Source organism: Sarcophilus harrisii, chromosome 2 (genome assembly GCF_902635505.1).
Source record: "Sarcophilus harrisii chromosome 2, mSarHar1.11, whole genome shotgun sequence".
NCBI lineage: Eukaryota > Metazoa > Chordata > Mammalia > Dasyuromorphia > Dasyuridae > Sarcophilus > Sarcophilus harrisii.
Window position 1 is genome coordinate 387,277,859 of NC_045427.1, and position 20,652 is coordinate 387,298,510.

At 40.7% G+C, this 20,652-nt stretch overlaps 1 protein-coding gene across 4 annotated transcripts in view; it reads left to right on the plus strand.

The window, feature by feature from the left end:
* Positions 1 to 20,652, plus strand: part of LARP1 (La ribonucleoprotein 1, translational regulator) — a 53,260-nt gene that overhangs the window by 25,534 nt on the left and 7,074 nt on the right. Inside the window, exons 2-16 of one of the 4 annotated variants that reach the window (XM_031953579.1) lie at positions 5,497 to 5,558; positions 5,941 to 6,006; positions 7,125 to 7,299; positions 7,467 to 7,565; positions 7,709 to 7,891; positions 8,350 to 8,512; positions 9,597 to 9,741; positions 9,981 to 10,155; positions 10,303 to 10,472; positions 15,739 to 16,116; positions 16,557 to 16,680; positions 16,900 to 17,105; positions 17,875 to 17,981; positions 19,158 to 19,309; positions 19,909 to 20,053. In XM_031953579.1, coding sequence (XP_031809439.1) covers positions 5,497 to 5,558; positions 5,941 to 6,006; positions 7,125 to 7,299; positions 7,467 to 7,565; positions 7,709 to 7,891; positions 8,350 to 8,512; positions 9,597 to 9,741; positions 9,981 to 10,155; positions 10,303 to 10,472; positions 15,739 to 16,116; positions 16,557 to 16,680; positions 16,900 to 17,105; positions 17,875 to 17,981; positions 19,158 to 19,309; positions 19,909 to 20,053 — 2,350 coding nt within the window. Of the gene's footprint in view, positions 1 to 5,496; positions 5,559 to 5,940; positions 6,007 to 7,124; positions 7,300 to 7,433; positions 7,566 to 7,708; positions 7,892 to 8,349; positions 8,513 to 9,596; positions 9,742 to 9,980; positions 10,156 to 10,302; positions 10,473 to 15,738; positions 16,117 to 16,556; positions 16,681 to 16,899; positions 17,106 to 17,874; positions 17,982 to 19,157; positions 19,310 to 19,908; positions 20,054 to 20,652 lie in introns of all 4 variants that reach the window. The other 3 variants (XM_031953578.1, XM_031953577.1, XM_031953580.1) reach the window with 3 other exon arrangements.

A 20,652-nucleotide genomic window follows, 5' to 3' on the forward strand; every position in this document is an offset into this window, starting at 1 on the left:
TTGTCTAAACCCAGTGCATAGCACTCAATCAAGCACTTGGTGGTAGGTGCTTAATAAATATTAATTGATTAATTGATTGAGTTGAGGTAACTGGCCCTTGGACTGCTTTTGGAACTTAGGCTCTCGCTATTAGTGCTGCTTCCCTCTTGTATAGGCCCCTGAAAAACCTTTTGGTGTCATGAACTGGGTTAAACTGGGCAGAATTTACTCCTTCACTTATACTGCTCTGAATCCATTCTATGTGGGTTTTCCCTCTGCTCTCCCCTAAAGATTAATAGCACCATTACTTAGATCTATAAAGCATCCTAATTGGGGTTGTGGAATTGCTTGTTACCTAGAAACTGCTGGAGTTTCACAGGGAGGGACTTCCCTAAAAGGTGGGAGGAAGATGCCAATTGCTATATTTTCTACTCTGGCTCCCCATTCTACCTCCCACCCATGTATTGGAGTGAGCTGAGGAGTGTGGTTTATGTTCAGGCATCTCCTGATGGTTCATCATTTTTCATTCATTAAGCAAGCCAGTATTTTGAGCTACTCAGAGCTCTGTGCATAGAATACACTGTTTAATATACACTATTTTCAAAATCCCTTTCCTAAAGCCTAGTCTAGGAACAGGGAAAGTCTCCTCCCTTTTTGGGATCTGGATTGCTGAGTCAGTTCTGAGGGGGCCCTGGCTTGGCTTAGTTTAGCTTGACCTCTTTCAGCCTCTTCTTTTGCATCAAATGCAAATAAGACCTAGTCTGACTCTGAACCCCTTCCCTCCGGCCCAATTCATGAAACTCTTACAACTTCCTCTTGAGATTTTCAAGTTTTCCTTGTTTCTCTCAACTACCCACCCTCCATGAGCTCTGGGGGATTTTAACTGATAAATAGTTGGTGTTGAAAAACAGAAATGACCCTGAATACACTCACCATTTCTTATTCTACTTATTTTGTACCTATTGTCAGTAGGAAATCAGGGCTCCTGGGGCAGAACTGAATTTGTAGGCTTGACTCTATAGCTGCCTTGTAATATCACCTTAGCGGAATCACTGTCTTTCTCCGAGTTTTAGTTTTTCCTTGGTGGGTTGGATCGAGATGATTTCTTCTAGCTCTGCAATTTTGTCTATTCTCAAATATAAAGTAGATTTGAAAGACGTGTTTTTTCATTGAGATCATCTTTGTGTTTATCCATACAAATTGATGGGAGTTAGTTTTATTGTCTTTGAAAACTATAAAATGAAAGGGTTACAGTCTAGTGCCTACTGTTTACATTTTTGAAACCTAACCAGTCGGTCATAGCCCCTCTCATTTTCCCCAGATTGTGTTCCCTGTTTCTCATAGATTAGTATATAACTGTTCTTCCATTTGAATTTAATCTCCTTGAGGGCAAGGACCTTGTGTGCTCCCTCCCCCTTTTTTGTATACCCTGCAACTCATCATAGTTACCTCTGGTATATATTAAGCACTTGTTAAATGCTTCTTGAGATTTTATGTTAGGGACTATTTAAAAATCCACTACCCACATATACTGTAAATACAGTTTTTAGGGAAGATCTGGTCTGTTGTGACTGATTAGAAAAGCAAGAAAAGGGATAAATGGAAAGAATTTGGACACAATAGTTCATAGGTTTCCCCCTGCAGATCAGTAATGATACAATGTGACGTTTTAAACTGCTTCCTTGGTACTCTTTTTGCCTGGTAGTCTGGACTCTATGGCTCATGTCCCAGTCTATTCACTGCAAGAAATGGAGGATTTTTTTTTATAAAGTCTTAATTGAAAAGGAGTAGGTCTAGGCAAAGAATTTAAGTATGGTGTGATTGACATGAACTTGGAAGAAGAATGTTATTGATCTCTTTTTTTTATAGCATAATTCCTGTTCTATCTCCAATGAGAACACTTCCTTATACTATATAAAAAACATTTAAGCAAAACCAACATGCTACTTATGCAATATACCCCATCTATGGCCCCCTAACTCTGTATAAGATAGTAAAGAAGTGTATTATATAAGTAATCATGCATATTATTTTTCTTTAAGTCCAAATGGTTTTTCAGAAAGGTTAGAACATTTCACACCTTCAGCAGTATAGTATTGTGCCTATTCTTCTATAGCTTCTTCAACACCAATTGGTTGTTTCTTACCCTCTCTGATGGTTGGAAGGTAAAGGCTCAGAGTTGTTTTCATTTATATTTCCATAGTAGTGATTTAAAACATTTGACATAACTGTTTGCCTCTTTATAGTTCTTTTGACAATTTATTCTTAATCTTCGGCCTTCTGTACTAAGGAATGGTTCTTTATGTTCAATTCCTTGTATATCTTGGATATCAGACTTCATAAAAGTTTGTTTCTTCATCTGAAAATTAAGGATAATAATTATGCTTCTTTGCTCGAAGAATCATTCTGAAAAATTTTCCTTATAAATTCTTGTAACACTACAGAAATGTGAGTTGCTGCTATTTAATTTTTTAAAATAGCATGTTCCAACCCATGAAAGCCCTCAGTCTGCTCTACCTCCTCTTAGACTTGTTCCCCACCCAGTTATAAAACACTTGGGCTCCTAGTACTGCAACCCTCTCACTTTTTTGAGTGTAAAGTTGTACCAAAAATGGAAAGAGTAAGAGCATCTGTGCATGTGGCAAGAAGGGTGAATTTTGTTTCAGATATTCATGTAGATTAGAATTATAGAATTTAAGTGCTAGAAGGAGCCTTAATTATACTCTGGTTTACCTTCACCCTGGCTTTATAATTGAAGAAACAGGCTCCAAGAAGAAAGGGAGTGACTTGCCTAAAGTCATACAAGTATAAATCTTGATTTCAACCCAGGTTCACTGTCAATTTCATGCTCATCACACTCTGGAATAGGACCAGCCAAGCACTCCTTAATTTGCCATCTTCTTACTTTGTGTTCCAAAACTTTTGTAAGGTATTGTTCCATCAGAGGCACAGAGAAGTTAACTTGAAAAATCGTGGGGTCAGAGAGGTATGTTTTGGTCTAGAGCAGCTACCCTGGTGTGTTCATTGTAACAGTAGCTATTTATACCTATAACCAAGCTAAAAAGGCTTCTCTCACAGACCTGATTCTGACTCAAGGTTGTTCATTTGAAAGTAAGCTCAGGTGGTTAAATTGATAAAGTGAGGGGTTTGGAATCAGGAAGGATCTAGGTTCAAATTCTGTCTCTGATTCTTAAAATAACTGATTTGCTAGGGTATAATTTACAACCTCTATGCCTGTTTCCTCAAGCACAAGATGAAGGTGGTCTTTTGATCCTTCCAACTTTAAATCTCTAATATTGTGTTTAAGGTTTACAAAGTGCTTTCCTCATAATAACATAGTAACCTATGAAAATAATGGCATTCCCGGTTTTTTGCCAAGGGAAAAATAAATGAGTGGTTAAATTTGCCTAGGATCACAGTTACGTGAATATTCAACAGTTAAGACTCAAACCCAGATCTCTGACTCCAGTCTAAGTATTCTTTCCAATACACTGTGGCAATCACACCAAGTTTTTGGGAACTCCCAGACGTTGGGGCAGTGCCAGGCTGATTGGAAATATGGGCAAGTAGGTGAAAATTACTGTATACTCTGAAGGGAGGGGTTGGTGGGAAAAGGGGAAAACAGACAGTGGACAGTTTTAAATTTGATTTGTAGCCTACCTCTGTGTGGGGTGTCTTTAAAGCAACAGTGTCTTCCCTAGGGAGCTGTTGTCAGGAATGCTGCAGTAAAAAGCTGGGTGGGGACACTTTCTGCTCATTAAGAGAACATTGGTCAGACCAAAGAGTAGAACATTTCCTTCATAATCAGCTCAGTGAGTTCTGTCCTCTCAGGGTTTGGGAAATGTCATCTTCTCCAGCTGGTACCTAGCTGATAAGGCAGCAGAAGGAGGTGGGAGGTAAGAACGGGAGAAAAACCCTGGGTATTGAGTCCTAAAGGGTTTGTTGGCTTTAAGGTCATTGGTCTCTGGCTATATTGGCAACTTAATGGCTAGAGGCCTGGTGGAGAGAATAGTGTTTGGTGGTGGGAAGTCGTTTCTTCAAAATCTCAGGAAGGTTCCCTACCTATGACCTGTAATAGAGTTTATTAATAATAATGTTATTACCTGAGCCACCTCAGATACCGTATAATACTATTCTCCTGATTTTATAGGAGGAGGAACCTGAGGCTCAGCCAGGTAGTGATAGAAGAACTGGGACTGGTTCATTCATTCCTCACCACCTCTATCTATTTTTATTCATTGGCAAAGCAAGGGTCTCCTATGTAACTGTCCCTTAGTAATAATCTCTGAACCTCAAGAACAGTGATATGGACTCTATATTACCAGGCTTGGGAGACATGTAGACTGACGGCTTCGGGCTTCTAATTGTTTGAATTCTTGGGAGCCCATTCTGATTTTCCTTCCTAGGGTACATGGTATCATTTCCCCATTTCTACCTCCTATGCTTTTCCCTGACGCCCTTATTTTCATATTCCCTTTATGGCATCATTGGATTTAAAGCAGGAAGGAACTTTAGATCATCTTATTTATAATAAAAGTTGAGTGACTTGATCTACATTTGTAGTAGATAGAAATTATAAAGCAAAAGAGCTAAAAATTAGGAAGAATCCCCAATAGAAGGTTGTGTTGTGTTTCTTAGTTCCAAATTGGTCTTTTTTATTGGCTAGTCTTTTGGTATCCCTGTGACTCTTTGTGTTCTCTAAACTAACATCCCTTCCCACAGCGCTTTTAGATCTAGTGTAGCAGACTTAGATTTGGCCTGATGACGTTAAGATATTTATGTTCAATGCAGAAACTCAATGCTTGGGTTTAATGGTTTGATTCAGCATCAGCCTAACACCCTACTTGGTGCATATTCCTTGTATGTAGATATGTTTAATGTTTCAGTGATGGAAGTGTATTCATCAACCTGGGTCATGAAAGCTCACCAAAAAAAGTGGACTTTGACCTATCCTTAGCCCTATCACATTGGATACAGAGTGTTAGAAAATTGAGGTAAAAGGTTAAAGGGTCAGAATCTAAGCTTTCCTGAGCTTGAATTTTCCCACTTGTGTTAGAGGGCATTGCTATAAGGATTGTAGGATTGTAAGCTTTAGAGAGTTAGCAGGATGCTTTCAGTGATATCACACACACATGCATGTGTGCGCGCATACACACACTGATAGAAACATTGAGCCTCATTCCACTTGTGTTTTGTTTTGTTTTTGTTTTTGTTTTTTGGTTGGTTCTCTTCTCCACAATTATGTCCCAGCCCTGTTTTTAAAGCCTGTGCAGAACAAGAGGATTGAGAAGCTGTTTTCCATTGAATGTAGATCACTTGAGCCTTCTTTGTTCAATCCTTACTTCCCTCCAATATTGGCTTTACAAATCTCAGGGAGATTCAGATTTGGGACCTATTTGTGCAACAGGGGGAGAGGGGGGACAGGGAATAGAAGTTCATTTGGGAGAGGGCAGGATTGTGCTCTTTCTCCTGCTTGCCTCTGCTTCAACCAATGTCTTTTTCATCTTATCCCCATAGAGCATTCAGCTCCGGCCAAAGTGGTGAGGGCAGCCAACCCCAAACCTCGAAAAGGTAGCAAGGTATGTTAATGGTATCTATCAACTGGAGGTGCTTTCCAGGAGCAGTTTTCCTTTTACCTAGGGCCTTATGAGATTGGGTTTTTCTTCCTGGAGCTCACTCCATCTATGGTACCAGTTGTCACTTCCCCTTCAGGCTTTACTTAAATAGCAGCTGTTCAGAGTTAGGGTTAAGGGTGGCTATTGGAGGAGATGATTCTGAGTCTTTCTATCTTCATCTCATTCCCCAGTCACCCACTGCTTTGATGGCAAATTTTTAAATACAGGTGGGAGGAGTGGGGGGGCTAGTGAAGAGCCTATATTAATTAAGGAATTGAGAGATAAGGGGAGAAAAGGCGATAAGGGCACATTGCTGTTAAGAGAATGGTCTAATTTTGCTTTGCAGGTTAGTGATTTTGGAGATGCTACCAACTGGCCCACACCTGGGGAGATAGCCCACAAGAGTGTTCAGGTAAGAGGATAGGGTTGGTCCAATTGAGATCAGCTTTGCATTTACCCTTCCCCACCAACTTGGTTTCTTAACCTTTGATTTCAGGGATCTAGGAACCAAAAAAAAGATAGGGGTGGGATAAGAAATAGTATAAAATTGAAGTTGTGCTGGAGTATTATCATACCTACTACCATGATCTAGACTAAGTTCTCTGGCTAGAATGTTTTTGGGGGACCTGAATTCCAGATCAGGAGGGGCCTATTCTTGTTATTCTTAACTATTCTTGTTTCCCCCAAAGACTTGCAGGCCTTAGATTGCCTTGTTAGGCCTTTTCTGTTCACTAGTTTCTTTATTCCATACTGCTATTCTGGGACTGCAGGCTAGATAACCTCCCTGGCCAGGTCCCTAGGCTATGACTGCCAGTGTGCTCTCCCTCTAAAAGGCTCTCCCTCTAAAACTCTCTGTCGGATGGTAATGTGACCATGGGTCTGGCTTCTCCTCTGCTTTCCCGCAAGGGGAGATCCTCAGTCCCTTCAGGCCCTAACTTGCCCAGGACTTCATCTTTCAGATTAAGTAGCCAGCAGGCCTATGTATAGATTAGTAGTGATAATAATAATAGCAATAACTCATTTCTTGTAAATATTTCAAAATTTACACAATATTTCAGTAAGTTTGAGGGTAGACAAAGCAAATACAGATGAGGAAACTGAGAAACCAGGACATTTGCCAAGGATCACACAGTAAATATCACAGCTTGAATTAAAACTCTAGTCTTTTAATTTAACCAGGAATTGTCTCCCATATTTAAAAAATTATAATAAAAATAGCAAGAAATTTTATAGTGCATATTAAGTGACTTAGCTAGTGTCCCAAAGGCAGTGTGTGAGGAAGGCTTGGCCCCATATATTGTACTCCCACCTTGCTTATAGAAGAAACTCCCTGAGGTTATAAGCAGCCTGCTCATGGGTTTACCAGCACTCAAGCCCAGGTCTTTTAAACTACTTAGTATTTTTCCTTCAACACTCTTCTTTGTGGGATGTTATTTAGGAAAACATGATGGGTCAGGGAGGATACCTCTACCCTGACTGCTTCTCTCTCCCACTGGATTATTTGTGAAGAATCCCTTATTTCTCCTCCAGCCCCAGCCCCATAAGCCAGCTCCACTTCGCAAACCACCCCTGAAGAAGGACATGAAGGAACAGGAAAAAGGAGATGGGAGTGACAGTAAGGAAAGTCCAAAGGCTAAGTCAGATGAATCTGGAGAAGAGAAAAATGGGGATGATGATGGCCAGAAATCTGGACAAAAGAAGAAAGGTAAGTGGCCTGATTCCTGGGAAGGACTAGACCTGTAAGTTGGGCATTCTATCTGTGGGAGGGGGTGGGAAAAAGTGTTACTGAAAAACCCCCTCTCCCCTAACGGTGTTTCACGTGCTCACGATGTTCCCCAGGGAGCAAACACAAGTGGGTTCCATTGCAAATAGACATGAAGTCAGATGTGGCCAGAGACAAAACTGCTTTACGTACCAACCGCCAGAATGAGCAGCTTCGCCACCCGTCTGCCAGCCGTGGTGAGGTCAAAGGTACCTGAGAGCTTTGCTGGGTGGGAAGGATTTCTTGGTGATTGGGCTGGAGAGTGGGAAGCTATCAGGGGTAGATAGGGAACTGGGGCAGAAAGGAGCTATCCCCCAGGTGGATGAACCCCACCCCTCCCCCTTCTCTCCAGGACTGAGCCAAGGCCCTCCCTCTTCCCCGGGGTGGCATCCGGACAACAAACAGGAAAGGGCCTGGCCTGACCATGATGAGACGTCAAGCGTGAAGAGTGAGGGGGGAGCCATTCGGGGCGCGTTCCGGGGCCGAGGCCGGGGGCGAGGCAGAGGCCGGGGCCGAGGCCGGGGCAACACTCGATGTACGTGAGAGCTGAGAATGGGGTGAGGGGAATAGGACCTAGTGCTTAGGTTTTGGGTAGGGAGTTTTGAATCGATCCCTCTTTTCCCCCACCCCTCAGCCAAGCTGAGGTCATTAGCAAAGTCTTACTCTGGATTCCTTTTATGAATTTCATATGGACTTAAACCTGGGAGATTCTTAATGCAAAAATATTCGAACTAAAAGGGCACTTGAGCTGTTAAAGCTTAGTGTCTAATGCAATCCCAGAGAAGTTGTGACTTGCCCAAGCAAGCAGGACCAAATCTGGAATTTAGGATTCCCAGAATGGTGGTCTTTCTATTCCTCCACGTTCACCTTTGTCTGATTTTGTTCCCTCAGCAGCCACCTGTCTGTCCTTCCCAGGAAAGTTTCCTCACAGAGAAAGAGACTGTCTTCCCATCATATGATAACATCTTTCTCCTCCTTTCTCCCACTTCACAGCCCACTTTGATTACCAGTATGGCTACCGAAAGTATGACTGCTCTGATGGCTCTCGAACCCCCAAGTACCAAAGTAACATTACTTATTACTTTGACAATGTGAGCAGCAATGATTTATATAATGTGGACCAGGAACTGCTGAAAGACTACATTAAGCGACAGATGTGAGTTGGAGTTGATCAAGGCTGGTTGCAAGGAGAATGATTGTGCTTTTGGGCTGGAGTGAGGGGTGGGATTACAAGGAATTCAAAGGTCTAAGGAACCTGGTTGGGTTTCTGGTGGAATAATAAGATGGTGTATGATAGTTAAGGAGTGCATTCTGTATTTGGAGTCAAGAGACCCAAGTTCAGATATAGGTTCTTCTGTATGATGTAGGGCAAGTCATTTTCTCTGAATGACAATTTTCATGTTTACAGATAAGGAAATCAACAGATCTCAAATTCCTTCTAGCTCTAAACCTGTAATTCTGTATTTTATTCTGCCTCCTTTGGCTTTTGTCAAGCCATGTCTATTCAAACCAACAATATGGGAGTATCATCTTTGAACCCAGTTTTCTGCTAAGCACTGAGAGGGGAGGATGGGTACTAGTCAAGAAGGCACTATTTGCTTTTAGCATATAGTTTGTTGGGGTGATGGGGGTATTATGTCCAAACAATGTATAACAAACAGTAGAAACTATATGATTAATGATAGCTAGCATTTAAAGTTTATAAAACACTCTACATGGATTACCATTTACACAAAAGTCTTATGCAGTAAGCTCTATTAAGTGAGACAGATATAGAAGCACATATAAGAAATGGGATTGTCTTTAAATACCTTTGATTCCCTAGTGGGTGGAGTTTTTTGTTGCATTTTTTTTAAACATATGGGGAAACCAAGGCACAGGGGTTCAATGACTTGTTTATGGTCAATCAACTAGAGATCAGAGATGGGATTTAAACCTACCATTTCCTTAGTCTTGAGTCATATGCCATATTGTTACAGTCTGTTGTATCTCTACTACACTATCCTGCCACTTGTTTTATTAGGAGGTTTTTCTCCCTTTTTTGGAGGGTACCTTTCCTGGGGCACAGAACCTTTTTGGGGAATGAAAGATTTAAGTGCAGAAAAGGGCTGCTGGAGGACTCTGAGAAAAAAGGTTTCAGTACATAATAATGAGCTATAGAGAATTGTGTGCAGAAAAGGCACGGTGTTCTTTCCCCACCCTCTCTTATTCATATCTCTTCTTTCTTTCCTGGCGAATAGTGAATACTATTTCAGTGTGGACAATTTGGAGCGAGATTTCTTCCTACGGCGTAAAATGGATAATGACGGTTTCCTTCCCATCACCCTCATTGCCTCCTTCCACAGAGTGAAAGCCCTCACTACTGAAGTGGGCCTCATCATCCAGGTGCCAGGGAGTAGGGAATGGGGAAAGTAGAGTTCAGGACCTGGTAGGGGAGGAGGGATCCTGGCCTTGGGGGTGGGAGGATAGCCCACTTCAGTTTACATCTTATTATATTACACTTTACACTTATTATATTACATCGGTGATTGTCCCTAAAATTGCCCATTAGCTAGCATTTTAGTGGGGTCTGACCAACACAAGTGGGAATTTTTTGTCACTGTACATGTATATTCCTTGTATAGGCCTTAAAAGATAGCAAGGTGGTTGAGATTGTAGAGCAGAAAATCCGAAGGAAGGAGCAGCCTGAGAAATGGCCCCTACCAGGACCCACGATGACAGATTATTCCCAGACTGACTTCTCTCAGCTCATCAACTGCCCCGAGTTTGTGCCCCGACAGAGTTTCCAGAAGGAGACAGGTTAGTGAGGGGAATTTGGCAGGATGGGGTGCAAAACTGGGGAGACCACTTATGAGAAAATGTTACCTCCTACTTGAGAGGGGGAAGACTGGGGGAACAATTCAAGATTTAGGCCCTAGCTTGTTCTAATCCCAGCACTCCCTCCAGAATCAGCCCCAGGTTCTCCACGCTCGGCCACCCCTGTGCCAACTAAGACAGAGGAGGTCAGCAACCTAAAGACGCTACCAAAGGGCCTCTCAGCCAGCCTGCCAGACCTAGATTCAGAAAATTGGATAGAGGTAAAGAAGAGACCTCGGCCCTCTCCAGCTAAGCCCAAGGTTGGTATTGGATGGGGAAGGGAATTGGACAGATTGTTCTTTTTGCTTTGCCATACATTCATCAGGGAATTTCTGTACTCAGATTTTTGTTTCACAGAAGATTGGAGGGCCTTTGAGGCCAGTGTGTTCTAACCATTGCTTGCCCTATCCACCCTTATTCACTCCTGCTCCCTTTCCTCCTAGTGTCTTAGTCCTAACCTGTCTCACTCCAGCATGGGATGACCCTGATGTGTCAACGCATACACACAGATATCCAGATGTACCAGAGAACAGTGAGGCTCCGAAGTCCCAGAATTGGAGGCGGAAACCACATTTCGGCAATCTCACAACCTCGAGGGTCCCTTGAGGACCCGGACTTACTTAGATGGTTGCAGATCCTCCTTTGGTCTTTTGTCATACCCCTTGATTTAATAATAGCTCTCACTTAATCCTTCCTCAAATTTAACCCACCCCCACCCCTTTCCACCACCATCACCCAGGGCTGCAGTTGAAACCATTCTCTTTGCTTTGTCATCAGAAAATAGTACCATCCCCTATTAAAGGCCCTTCTCATATACCTGAAGGGGGGGGGGGAAGTGTTTTCATCACTTGATGACACTTGAAAAGGTGTCAAGAAGATTTGTTTCAGTCTTCATTTTGCTGCTACTAAAATGGCTTTGGGCAAATGATTTCTCAGTTCCCTCTTCTATAAAATGAGAGTTGGACTCAATTATTTTTAATTTTTGTTGTAGATGATTTTGTTTTGTTTTTTTAATTTACCATATCTACAAACAGGATCATTTCTATATACAAAGAAGAACAACACAAAAAGAGGATTGCCCATGAAACCATCAGTCTCGACGTACAACATGCATTTCTTTTCAGAGTTATTTAATAAATTAAATACATTAGTTTCAAAGCTGTCCTGCTTGTCTGTGCCTTTCTCAACCCCCTTCTGCTTTTTTTTCCTGCATTTAAAAAAATCCAGTGACCCTCTTTCCTCTTCTTTTTTTTTGGGGGGAAGGGGTCAGTGGGGAGGGGAGCGGGAATCACTATTGCTTCTCTTCTCATCCCATATCCCACCATCTCTCCTCTTCTCTTACCCCCATCCCCAAAGCACTTTGTAATAAATAAGCAGAATGAAGCAAAAATCCTTAAATTGCTCATGTCTGAAAAGATCTGTCTCTAGTCCCGTATGTCTCTGTTGTGCGGTGCCTATCCTTACCCAACCACCCCTAGCAAAGGTGAAGGTGCCACTTTTGTTTTATTTTTAATTTTCTTGGCTGTTGTAAGTATATAGCATTCAGTTGTAATTTTTTTCCTCTTTAACCTTATATATGCTATTTTCCTATTTATGCTTTTTTCACTCTATCAATTCTTATAAAGCTTCTTATGCTTCTCTGAATTCTTCATATTTCTTGTGGCAAAGTAATAGGACATTTCTGTGCCACAGTTGTTTAACCCTTTTCCATTCAGGGAACTTCAACTGTTTCTGGTTCTTAGCAAGTATAAAGTACACACACACACATAGACATAAAGACTTTTGTGAGTATTTTAATATGTATGCAACTTTTCTGTCTTTGACCTTTCTGGGGGTATCTAGTAGCAGTATATCTGGATCAGAAGGGTATGAGCATAGTCACATTTTATAGTAGAATTCTAGATTACTTTCCAGATTTCTTAAACTAGCTCTTAGTTCGTTCACCCGTAGTACATTTAATCTTTCTATGATCTCTCCACAATATTATCTATTTTTCTTTTATTTTCTTAGATTTGATGGTTTTTAAATTGGAAATTCTGAATTCGTTCTGAAATGGATTCACCTACCTCCTCTATAGACTTTTTCTTGTGGCCTATCTGCCCTCAACTTTCATCAGAGATATTTACTGCTTTGGAGCCCAGAAGGAAATTTCAGGAACCCTGCTAAGGTGTCTTTGAGATGACTTGTGACCTCTTGACTGACAATCTGCATCAGACTGGGTCATTTATCCTTTCACCACACTGTCTTTCAGTATACCCCTAACCACAACAGATTGCAATTACTATTGCCCCTTCAATAACATAAGGAAATTGGAGGCAATCACAAACGATCCCAGGAATTTGGCATAGTTCTAAGAGGTCAAACTTAAAGACACAAAATATCTTCTCTAGGCAAAAGGATGAAAAGGGAAATGGAACTAGAACTTGGGTTGTTGTGAAGGAGATGGACAAAGTAGATCTTTTGATAACCTACTTGTAGTATATTAGTGCTGACACAAATCCAGGCACTGGAGATATAAAAACAAAAGCAATATATTATCTGCCCTTAAGATTGCTTCCATTCTAATGGAAGACAGATAACATGTACATATAGATATGCTTTTATATAAATTTGTAAACAAAATGATTGTTTAAGAAAGGCAAAGGTCCTCACAGCTGGAAGGATAAAGAAAAGCCTGACAGAGAAGGTGCTCTTAGGCTCTGGGAGGTAAAAAAGAAAAGGGGGTGCATTCTGAGTGTGAGGAACAGCTGCTGCAAAGTCTGTCATCAAGGAACAACAAAACTAAAATTTTACTGGACTGAGGATCCATGAAAAGTCATAAATAATGTATATTAAGAGTAGAAGGGTGGTTTGGGGGCCCAATTGTAAAGAGTTTTCAGTGCCAAACAAAGGAATCTGTATTTTCATTCTAAACACAGTAGAGAACCACTTTTTAAGTGGAAAAGTAACATAGACATACTTTAAAAAAAATCATTGGTGATTATTTAGTGGTTGGACTAGACTGTTCAGAGACCTGAGGGAAGGAGATTAGAAAACTATTGCTAGTCTAGTTAAGAGGTTAGAAGGGCTTTAGAACTAAGATGGTTCCCAGGTCCAGCAATAGTCTACTATAGATCCAACTAAGAACAGGCCTACAGGTCTATTGTCCAGACCCAAACCCAAATAAGCCACTTTTGCAGGGATTGGTTCAGGAGGGCTTCATCTGAATCCTCTAGATAAGGGGGTCCTCAAACTTTTTAAATAGGGGGTTAGTTCACTGTCCCTCAGACTGTTGGAGGGCCAGACTATAATAAAAACAAAAACTTTGTTTTGTTGGCCTTTAAATAAAGAAACTTCATTGTCCTAGGTGAGGGGGCTAAACGTCCTCAGTTGCTGAATCTGGCCCGAGAGCCGTAGTTTGAGGACCCCTGCTGTAGATCAAGACTTTTGGAAACCCTGAAAACTTGGAGATCCCAGTTCATACCCAAGTTCCTAGAATAAAGAAAGTTAACAGCAAGACCAACCTAAATATTGCCTTCAGAAGTAGGCTATTAGAAGAAACAAATTCCAACATAATACCTGTGAGGGAAGTCTAGGACACAAACCCAAAAGAAAAGAATGATTTCAAATGATGTACAAAGCCCCAAAAGAAAAGTAGATGGGCCATAAGTTTAGAATGCTTGGAAGAACTTTTTTTTTTTTTTTTTAAGAGGAAAATATATTTTAGAAAGGAATAAAAGAGGAGCAACTAGATGGTATGGCCCTGAAATTAGGATCAAATTCAGTCTCAGATATTTGTTACTAGTTATGTAACTGCGCAAGTCTCTAATCCCAATTGCCTGGGGGGGGGGGGGAGGGGGCGGGACTTCATTTATCTAGAGCACTAAAGGGAATAATTGGAAGAGAAGTGATAAGTGTGAACAAATTTAAAAAGGAATTAACAGCATGAGATACAAAACCAAATCCAGGTAGCTAACTCCATAAAAATTTGAATGGATCAAAAACCAGCTGGTGACTCCATGAGATAACAAGAAATATATAAAAAAAAAAAAAAAAATGGAGACACTGACCTGGGGAAAAAAATTAAATAATCAATTGATTACCTGAAAACTTTGATCAAAAGTAGCTTAACCATAGTATTTCAAAAAGTCAGAAAAGAAAACTGCCCAAATTTTATAACCAGAGGGTTAAATAGAAAGAGAATCTTAAGTCACCTCTTGAAAGAAACTCTCAGGAAGATTATAACCAAAATCTAGAGCTTCAAGGAAAAACTTAAGAAAGAATTAAAGTAATGAGGGAACCGCAATCACAATTACATGTGACTTGGGAGCCATTGCTATAAAAAAACTTGGAATACTATGTTCCAGAAGCAAAAGATAACAAGCTTTTTATACATCAATGTTGAGTGTAGTCTTACAAGCCTTCTTACAAGCATTACTAGCTGTGTGACTGAAGAAATCATTTTTACCTTAGTGATCCTCACTTGACAAATAAGCCACAGAACTTTTTATGAAAGAGTTTTTGTTAAATGCCATATTTTAATAGATGATGTTAGCGTTATTATTAAAGATATAGTCCCTACCTTCAGTAAGCTTTTAGAGTTACCCTGGATTCATAATTATGTAGGTAAACTAGGGTAGCAGGGGATGTCTCTTAACCATTGAGGATAACAGGTAATCCTACTCTTTCATGTAGTGGGTTCCCTACCCCCCAAAGTTGGTCTCTCAGCTTCTCCCTTTTCTAGTCAGATCTGCATAACTCCCCAAATACTCTTAGAAAAGCATAGGTCTTGACCATTGCCACTACTTTCAAAAATCTATGGTGGCTGCCTTTTGCTTCTGAGATTACATCATTCATATATCGGCATCTATCTTCCAACACTTATACATTTCATTCATACATACTTTATTCCAATCAAACTGACAAGATTTGTTCTCTGGATTCAACATTCCCTTTCCTACCTTGACCACCCCTGCCTTGGATTTTCTTCAAGGCTTATATAAAATGTAATTCCCTCCATACATTTTTCCCCCCTAATTCCCCTAATTTTTCTTTCTCAAATTCTGTATATTTATCCATTTACATATTATATTTTCTATGATTCTTAACCTTTTTTTAAATATCATGAACTTCTACAGCAGTCTGAAGCTTGTACTTTCAGAATTAGTTCATGGACCCTAGATTGAGAAACAGTGAACCTAGTAGACTATATAACCTCTTTGAAGGATGAAGATTTTTTTCCTTTTTGTCTTTTCACCAGCAACCAGACAAGTGGCGTGTATGTATGGGTGTACACACATATAAACACAGTTAACCAATTTTTATTAAATGGGTTAGAAACAAAATTTGGGGATGATAGATGGATTTATAGTTTTGAAGTCAATGAAAGTTTGGGTTTTGCTTCAAAGGTAAAAATAAATAAGGAAATTATATTTGTGCTAGTGAATGCCATAGTTATCTGGATGATCAATTTTGGAAACTATTTCCAAGGATCTCATTTAACCATATATGCCCTGCCCCATCCTCCTACCTTGCTATGTCTTTCAGAAAGCAGAGGAGCCCAAGTTCCTACAACAAACAGCTCCACTTCAGCAATTGAAATCCAAGGACCAAGATGAGCCAGAAGAGTTAGACTTCTTGTTTGATGAAGAGATGGAACAGATGGATGGGCGGAAGAACACCTTCACTGACTGGTCAGATGAGGACTCGGACTATGAGATTGATGACCGGGATGTCAACAAGATCCTCATTGTCACACAGACTCCACCTTACTTACGGCGCCATCCTGGGGGTGACCGTACTGGTAACCATACCTCCCGGGCCAAGATGAGTTCAGAGCTGGCCAAAGTTATAAATGACGGGCTCTTCTACTATGAGCAGGATCTGTGGACAGAGAAGTTTGAGCCCGAGTACTCCCAGATTAAGGTGAGAGCCTGGGGCTACATAAAGGACAGAGAAGAAAGTAAGATTTACTTGAGGATGTTAATGGAGTTCTACAAAAGCATTTATCAGAGGGCCTGTATATCATGTGGCTAGATCAAGGGAGAACTTATGGGCTATTTCAGTGTTCATGAAAAGGGAATTAAAGAATTCTTTTAGGTATGGAAGGATAATCTTAATTTGGAAAGGCGTCCCAGGAAGATTTCCCATCCTATTTTGAACCATACTGTATTGAGGGATGGAAAAAACTTGTAGAGTTGGATGACCACTTTTCCTAGTATAGTCCTGGGGCAAAAAAAAATGTTAATTTTGGAGAATTAACTCCATACTAATTATTTCTAGAAAATCCTTAATCAGAGACCAGGCTGGTGTTGCCGTCTTGATATGTGTTTCTCTTTTCCCACTTTATACTACCCTGTTTACAGCAAGAAGTTGAGAACTTCAAGAAAGTAAATATGATTAGTCGGGAGCAGTTTGATACATTGACCCCTGAGCCCCCTGTTGACCCCAATCAAGAAGTCCCACCTGGACCTCCACGATTCCAGCAAGGTAAGTCAAAGAAAGCCAGAGGTAGGGCTTATTCCAGTTCTAGCAAAGTGAATTTAGAAGTTTACCTTGTGACTTCAGGTAACCTATTGGACCTCATTTTTCTGGTTTGCATAGTGAGAGGTTAGACTAAAATTACTTCTAAGGCCCTTTTCCGAATCTTACTCTTCAGATAGAATACTATTCATACCCTTCATAAAGTTTCTACTGCCATATCCACAGTTCCCACAGACGCCTTAGCCAACAAACTGTTTGGTGCCCCTGAGCCCTCAACCATTGCCCGATCTCTGCCAACCACTGTCCCTGAGTCACCGAATTACCGCAACACCAGGACTCCTCGGACCCCCCGCACCCCTCAACTTAAAGATGCAAGCCAGACGTCCCGATTTTACCCAGTGGTGAAAGAAGGAAGAACGATAGATGCCAAGGTGAGAGGCTTCGATCCAATTCAACCTCAGGTTTAAAGGAAATTAATCAGAAAGCATTCATTAATCATTTATCTTATCCTAAGCACTGTACCTAAATGTCATGAAAACAAATACAGAGACAACATTCAAAGGAATGGAAGTGAGGTTGGAAGGATGGAGTTCCAAGGATAGTGAATGGAAAGATTAATAAGAGATGAGTGATCTTATACTTCCAAGAGCAATGGCAATATTAATTGGATTTAACTTGAAATATAACTTGAAAGTAGAGTGAGGATAGCACAGACAGAAGGGAAAATTGAGTTCAAAAACTGTCTCTGGCCCTTTAATAGCTGTGGGGCCCTAAATCAAACAATAGCTCAGACTTAAGCTCGTCACTTAAATTTTTAGGAAATTTTCCTCACCTTTTTCACCATTTTTCTCACAGTGGTAGTACTTGTCTCACAGGATGGTTACTTCAGTAACAGGTAAAGTATTTTGTAAACTTCGTAGTGTTCTGTAAAATGTTTTGTTATTTTTTCTCCTAATTCTGCCTGTAACAATTCACTTCTGAAGTATAAACAGAAAATTTTTGAGATAATTCCCTACAAACTATGTGTAACCTTAGACTATTGGTATATAATGTTTGGGTTCTAGTTTCACTGTCCAAAATGGAGGTGCTATTTATGAGGACTAAAGATATCTTAACAGCAGACAGTTTAAGATCTTCAGGAGACACACAACCTTTACTAGCCAAATTAATTAGTAACAAATCTTGGAATAACCTTTTCAGATGCCCCGAAAAAGGAAGACACGGCATAGCTCAAACCCACCTATGGAGTGTCATGTGGGATGGGTCATGGATTCCCGTGAGCACAGGCCCCGGACAGCATCCATCAGGTATTTGGAAATTAGAGGCAGGGTTGTGGGAGAGGTAGTCTTTGAGATAGACACAGAGGCATCTGGAATGATAGAATATCCATGTAAATAAAGAGAGATTGCAGTGAAACACTCTATCTAGAAGGAATGATAAAGACTGAGAAAGGGATTTGATTGAAATCAGGAAGGGACTAAATAGGATGAGCAAGAATTTGTTGATCATACACTAGGGATTTGGGTTTGCCCTCTGAATTCTGAAGGAAGTGGCTTTATTTCAGATAAGTAAACATAGCACTTTTGAGAGAGGGAGAGATTAGGGAACTCTTCTAGCCCATATCATTTTAAGAATTTTACATTTATGAATTGGACGTACTCTGTTGTTTAATGATATTATTATATGTTTGGAAAAAGTTCCCGGCTCTTTAGGATTATGCTAGGGAAGATAGGGTATCCCTTTCTTCCATGCCACCATCATTTAATGCCAAATTGGGATGTTGACCCAGAAGAACCATGCTTCTGATCTAAGAAGGGGCCATTGGAATGTTTTCAGTCGTTAATAGACATCGAGTGCTGGTGATTTACAATGCACTTTTCTTGGTACTGAGGTGGATGAGGCATTGTCCTTGAACTTAGCTCATACTCTAGTGTGGGGAGTAATAGGGGAGAGCTGACATGAAGTATATAAAGTTTTTTGAGGTGACTGTAGCACCCCACAAGATTACTTTTGGGGATCCATCACTTAGAGGAATTAATAATTTAGAGCTGGGGATACATGGAGACATCGTAGTTGAGGTGGTATTGGAGTTGGAGTCATAGTGCACATAGGCATTTCACAAATACTAAATTGTATTGAAAGGCAAATTTGACTGTGTAATGGAAAGAGCTTTGGACTTTTTTCCATCTCTGACACTAAACAACTCTCTCAATAGTTACCTTTTCTGAACCTTTGACTCTAAAATGTGGAGATTGGAATAGATCTGATGTGAGGGTTAAGTGTTTTGGGGCCTGGAGAGATAAAGTTAGGCCTTCCAGGTGGATGGAACAGCACAAACAAAGGTGAAAAGGAAGGGAAAGGTAATCTGTTATTGGTGGTTGCTGGGGACCATTCTCCACTTTCTCCCCTAGAAAGAGACAGAGCGGGTTTAAGAGACTGAAGAGAATGTGGGATAACAAAGCAAATTGTGTTGGTTTCCACAGCTCCAGCCCTTCTGAGGGCACCCCAGCTGTTGGCAGCTATGGCTGCACCCCACAGTCACTACCCAAGTTCCAGCATCCTTCCCATGAGCTGCTCAAAGAGAATGGCTTCACACAACATGTCTACCACAAGTATCGTCGGCGCTGCCTTAATGGTATGAGACTAGAACTGTGGTTGAGGAAGAAAGCGGCATCATTCAGTCAACCAGATGCCAGGCCCTGTGCTAAGTGCCAAGGATACAAAGAAAGGCAAAGAACAGGCCTTGACCTCAAGGAGGGAGACACCATGCAAACCTATTTACAAAAAAGATATTGGAGATAATCACCAGAGGAAGGCACTAGTATTAAGGGGAATTGGGAAAGGCTTCTTATAGAAGGTAGGATTTTAACTGGGACATGAAAGAAAATGGGAGGTGGAGATGAGTTATACCTAGCTAATAGGGAATAGGAAGGAGATGCTATCTATCTCCATTAGGAAGAGAACTAGGAAAATTGCATTGATATTGCAAGGAGAGGTGCAAGTCAGAATGGGTCCAGGAGAAGGGAACCTTGGTGTACTGGGGGACACTCCTCTCTTCTCTTACTGGTTATATCTAGGGTGGGGTGGGGTTAAAATGACCTTAGAGATCTCTTGCACTTCAGGGTAGAATGGGAAGCATGGATGAGGTGGGATAGATGGGAGCAAGCTTTTTCCTCATGCTGTCCTCTAGCATAACCCTTATCCTAATCCCTTGTGCTCTTCCCCTGTTTACAGAGCGGAAACGGCTAGGCATTGGCCAGTCCCAAGAGATGAATACCCTTTTCCGCTTCTGGTCCTTCTTCCTCCGGGATCACTTCAATAAGAAAATGTATGAAGAGTTTAAGCAGTTGGCCGTAGAAGATGGCAAGGAGGGCTACCGGTGAGATGGCAAGCGGAAATTTAGTTGTGGATCAGGCAGAAAGGAAAAAAGCTGGGACAAGAGGATTTGGGTGTTGCTTAAGCCCCTTGCATTTATGTAATGATTTTATTTAGCAACTCTTGATGAACCATGTGCTTGCTCTATTGTATAGAAGACCCAGTGCTGGGAGAAATGTTCCTTGCCCTGAAGGTGCTTACATAAGTGTTGGACTATATGCAGTAATATAGCATTAATTTTTATAGAAAATTCCGCTTCATGACATTTAATCATTCTCCCATGTTCTGTTGAGTAATATAATTTTAGATTTGGAAGAGACTAACTAATCTAGCTATTACCTCAAGAAAAGGCTGTTCTGTTACATACCTGACAAGGAGTAGCTATCCAACCTTTTTTTTTTTTTTTAACCTCCAATGAGGGAGATGCCATTATTTCATTGGCAACTAATTCCCCTTCTCAACTCTTGAAGTTTTTAAAAAATTTCTTCCAAAAATTGAAGCTAAATTTGCCTCTGTAACTTTTATCCCTTATTTCTGTTTTCTGATACTAAATAGAATTAACCTAATTCCTCTTCTACCTGACACCCCTACTAAGACTTGAAG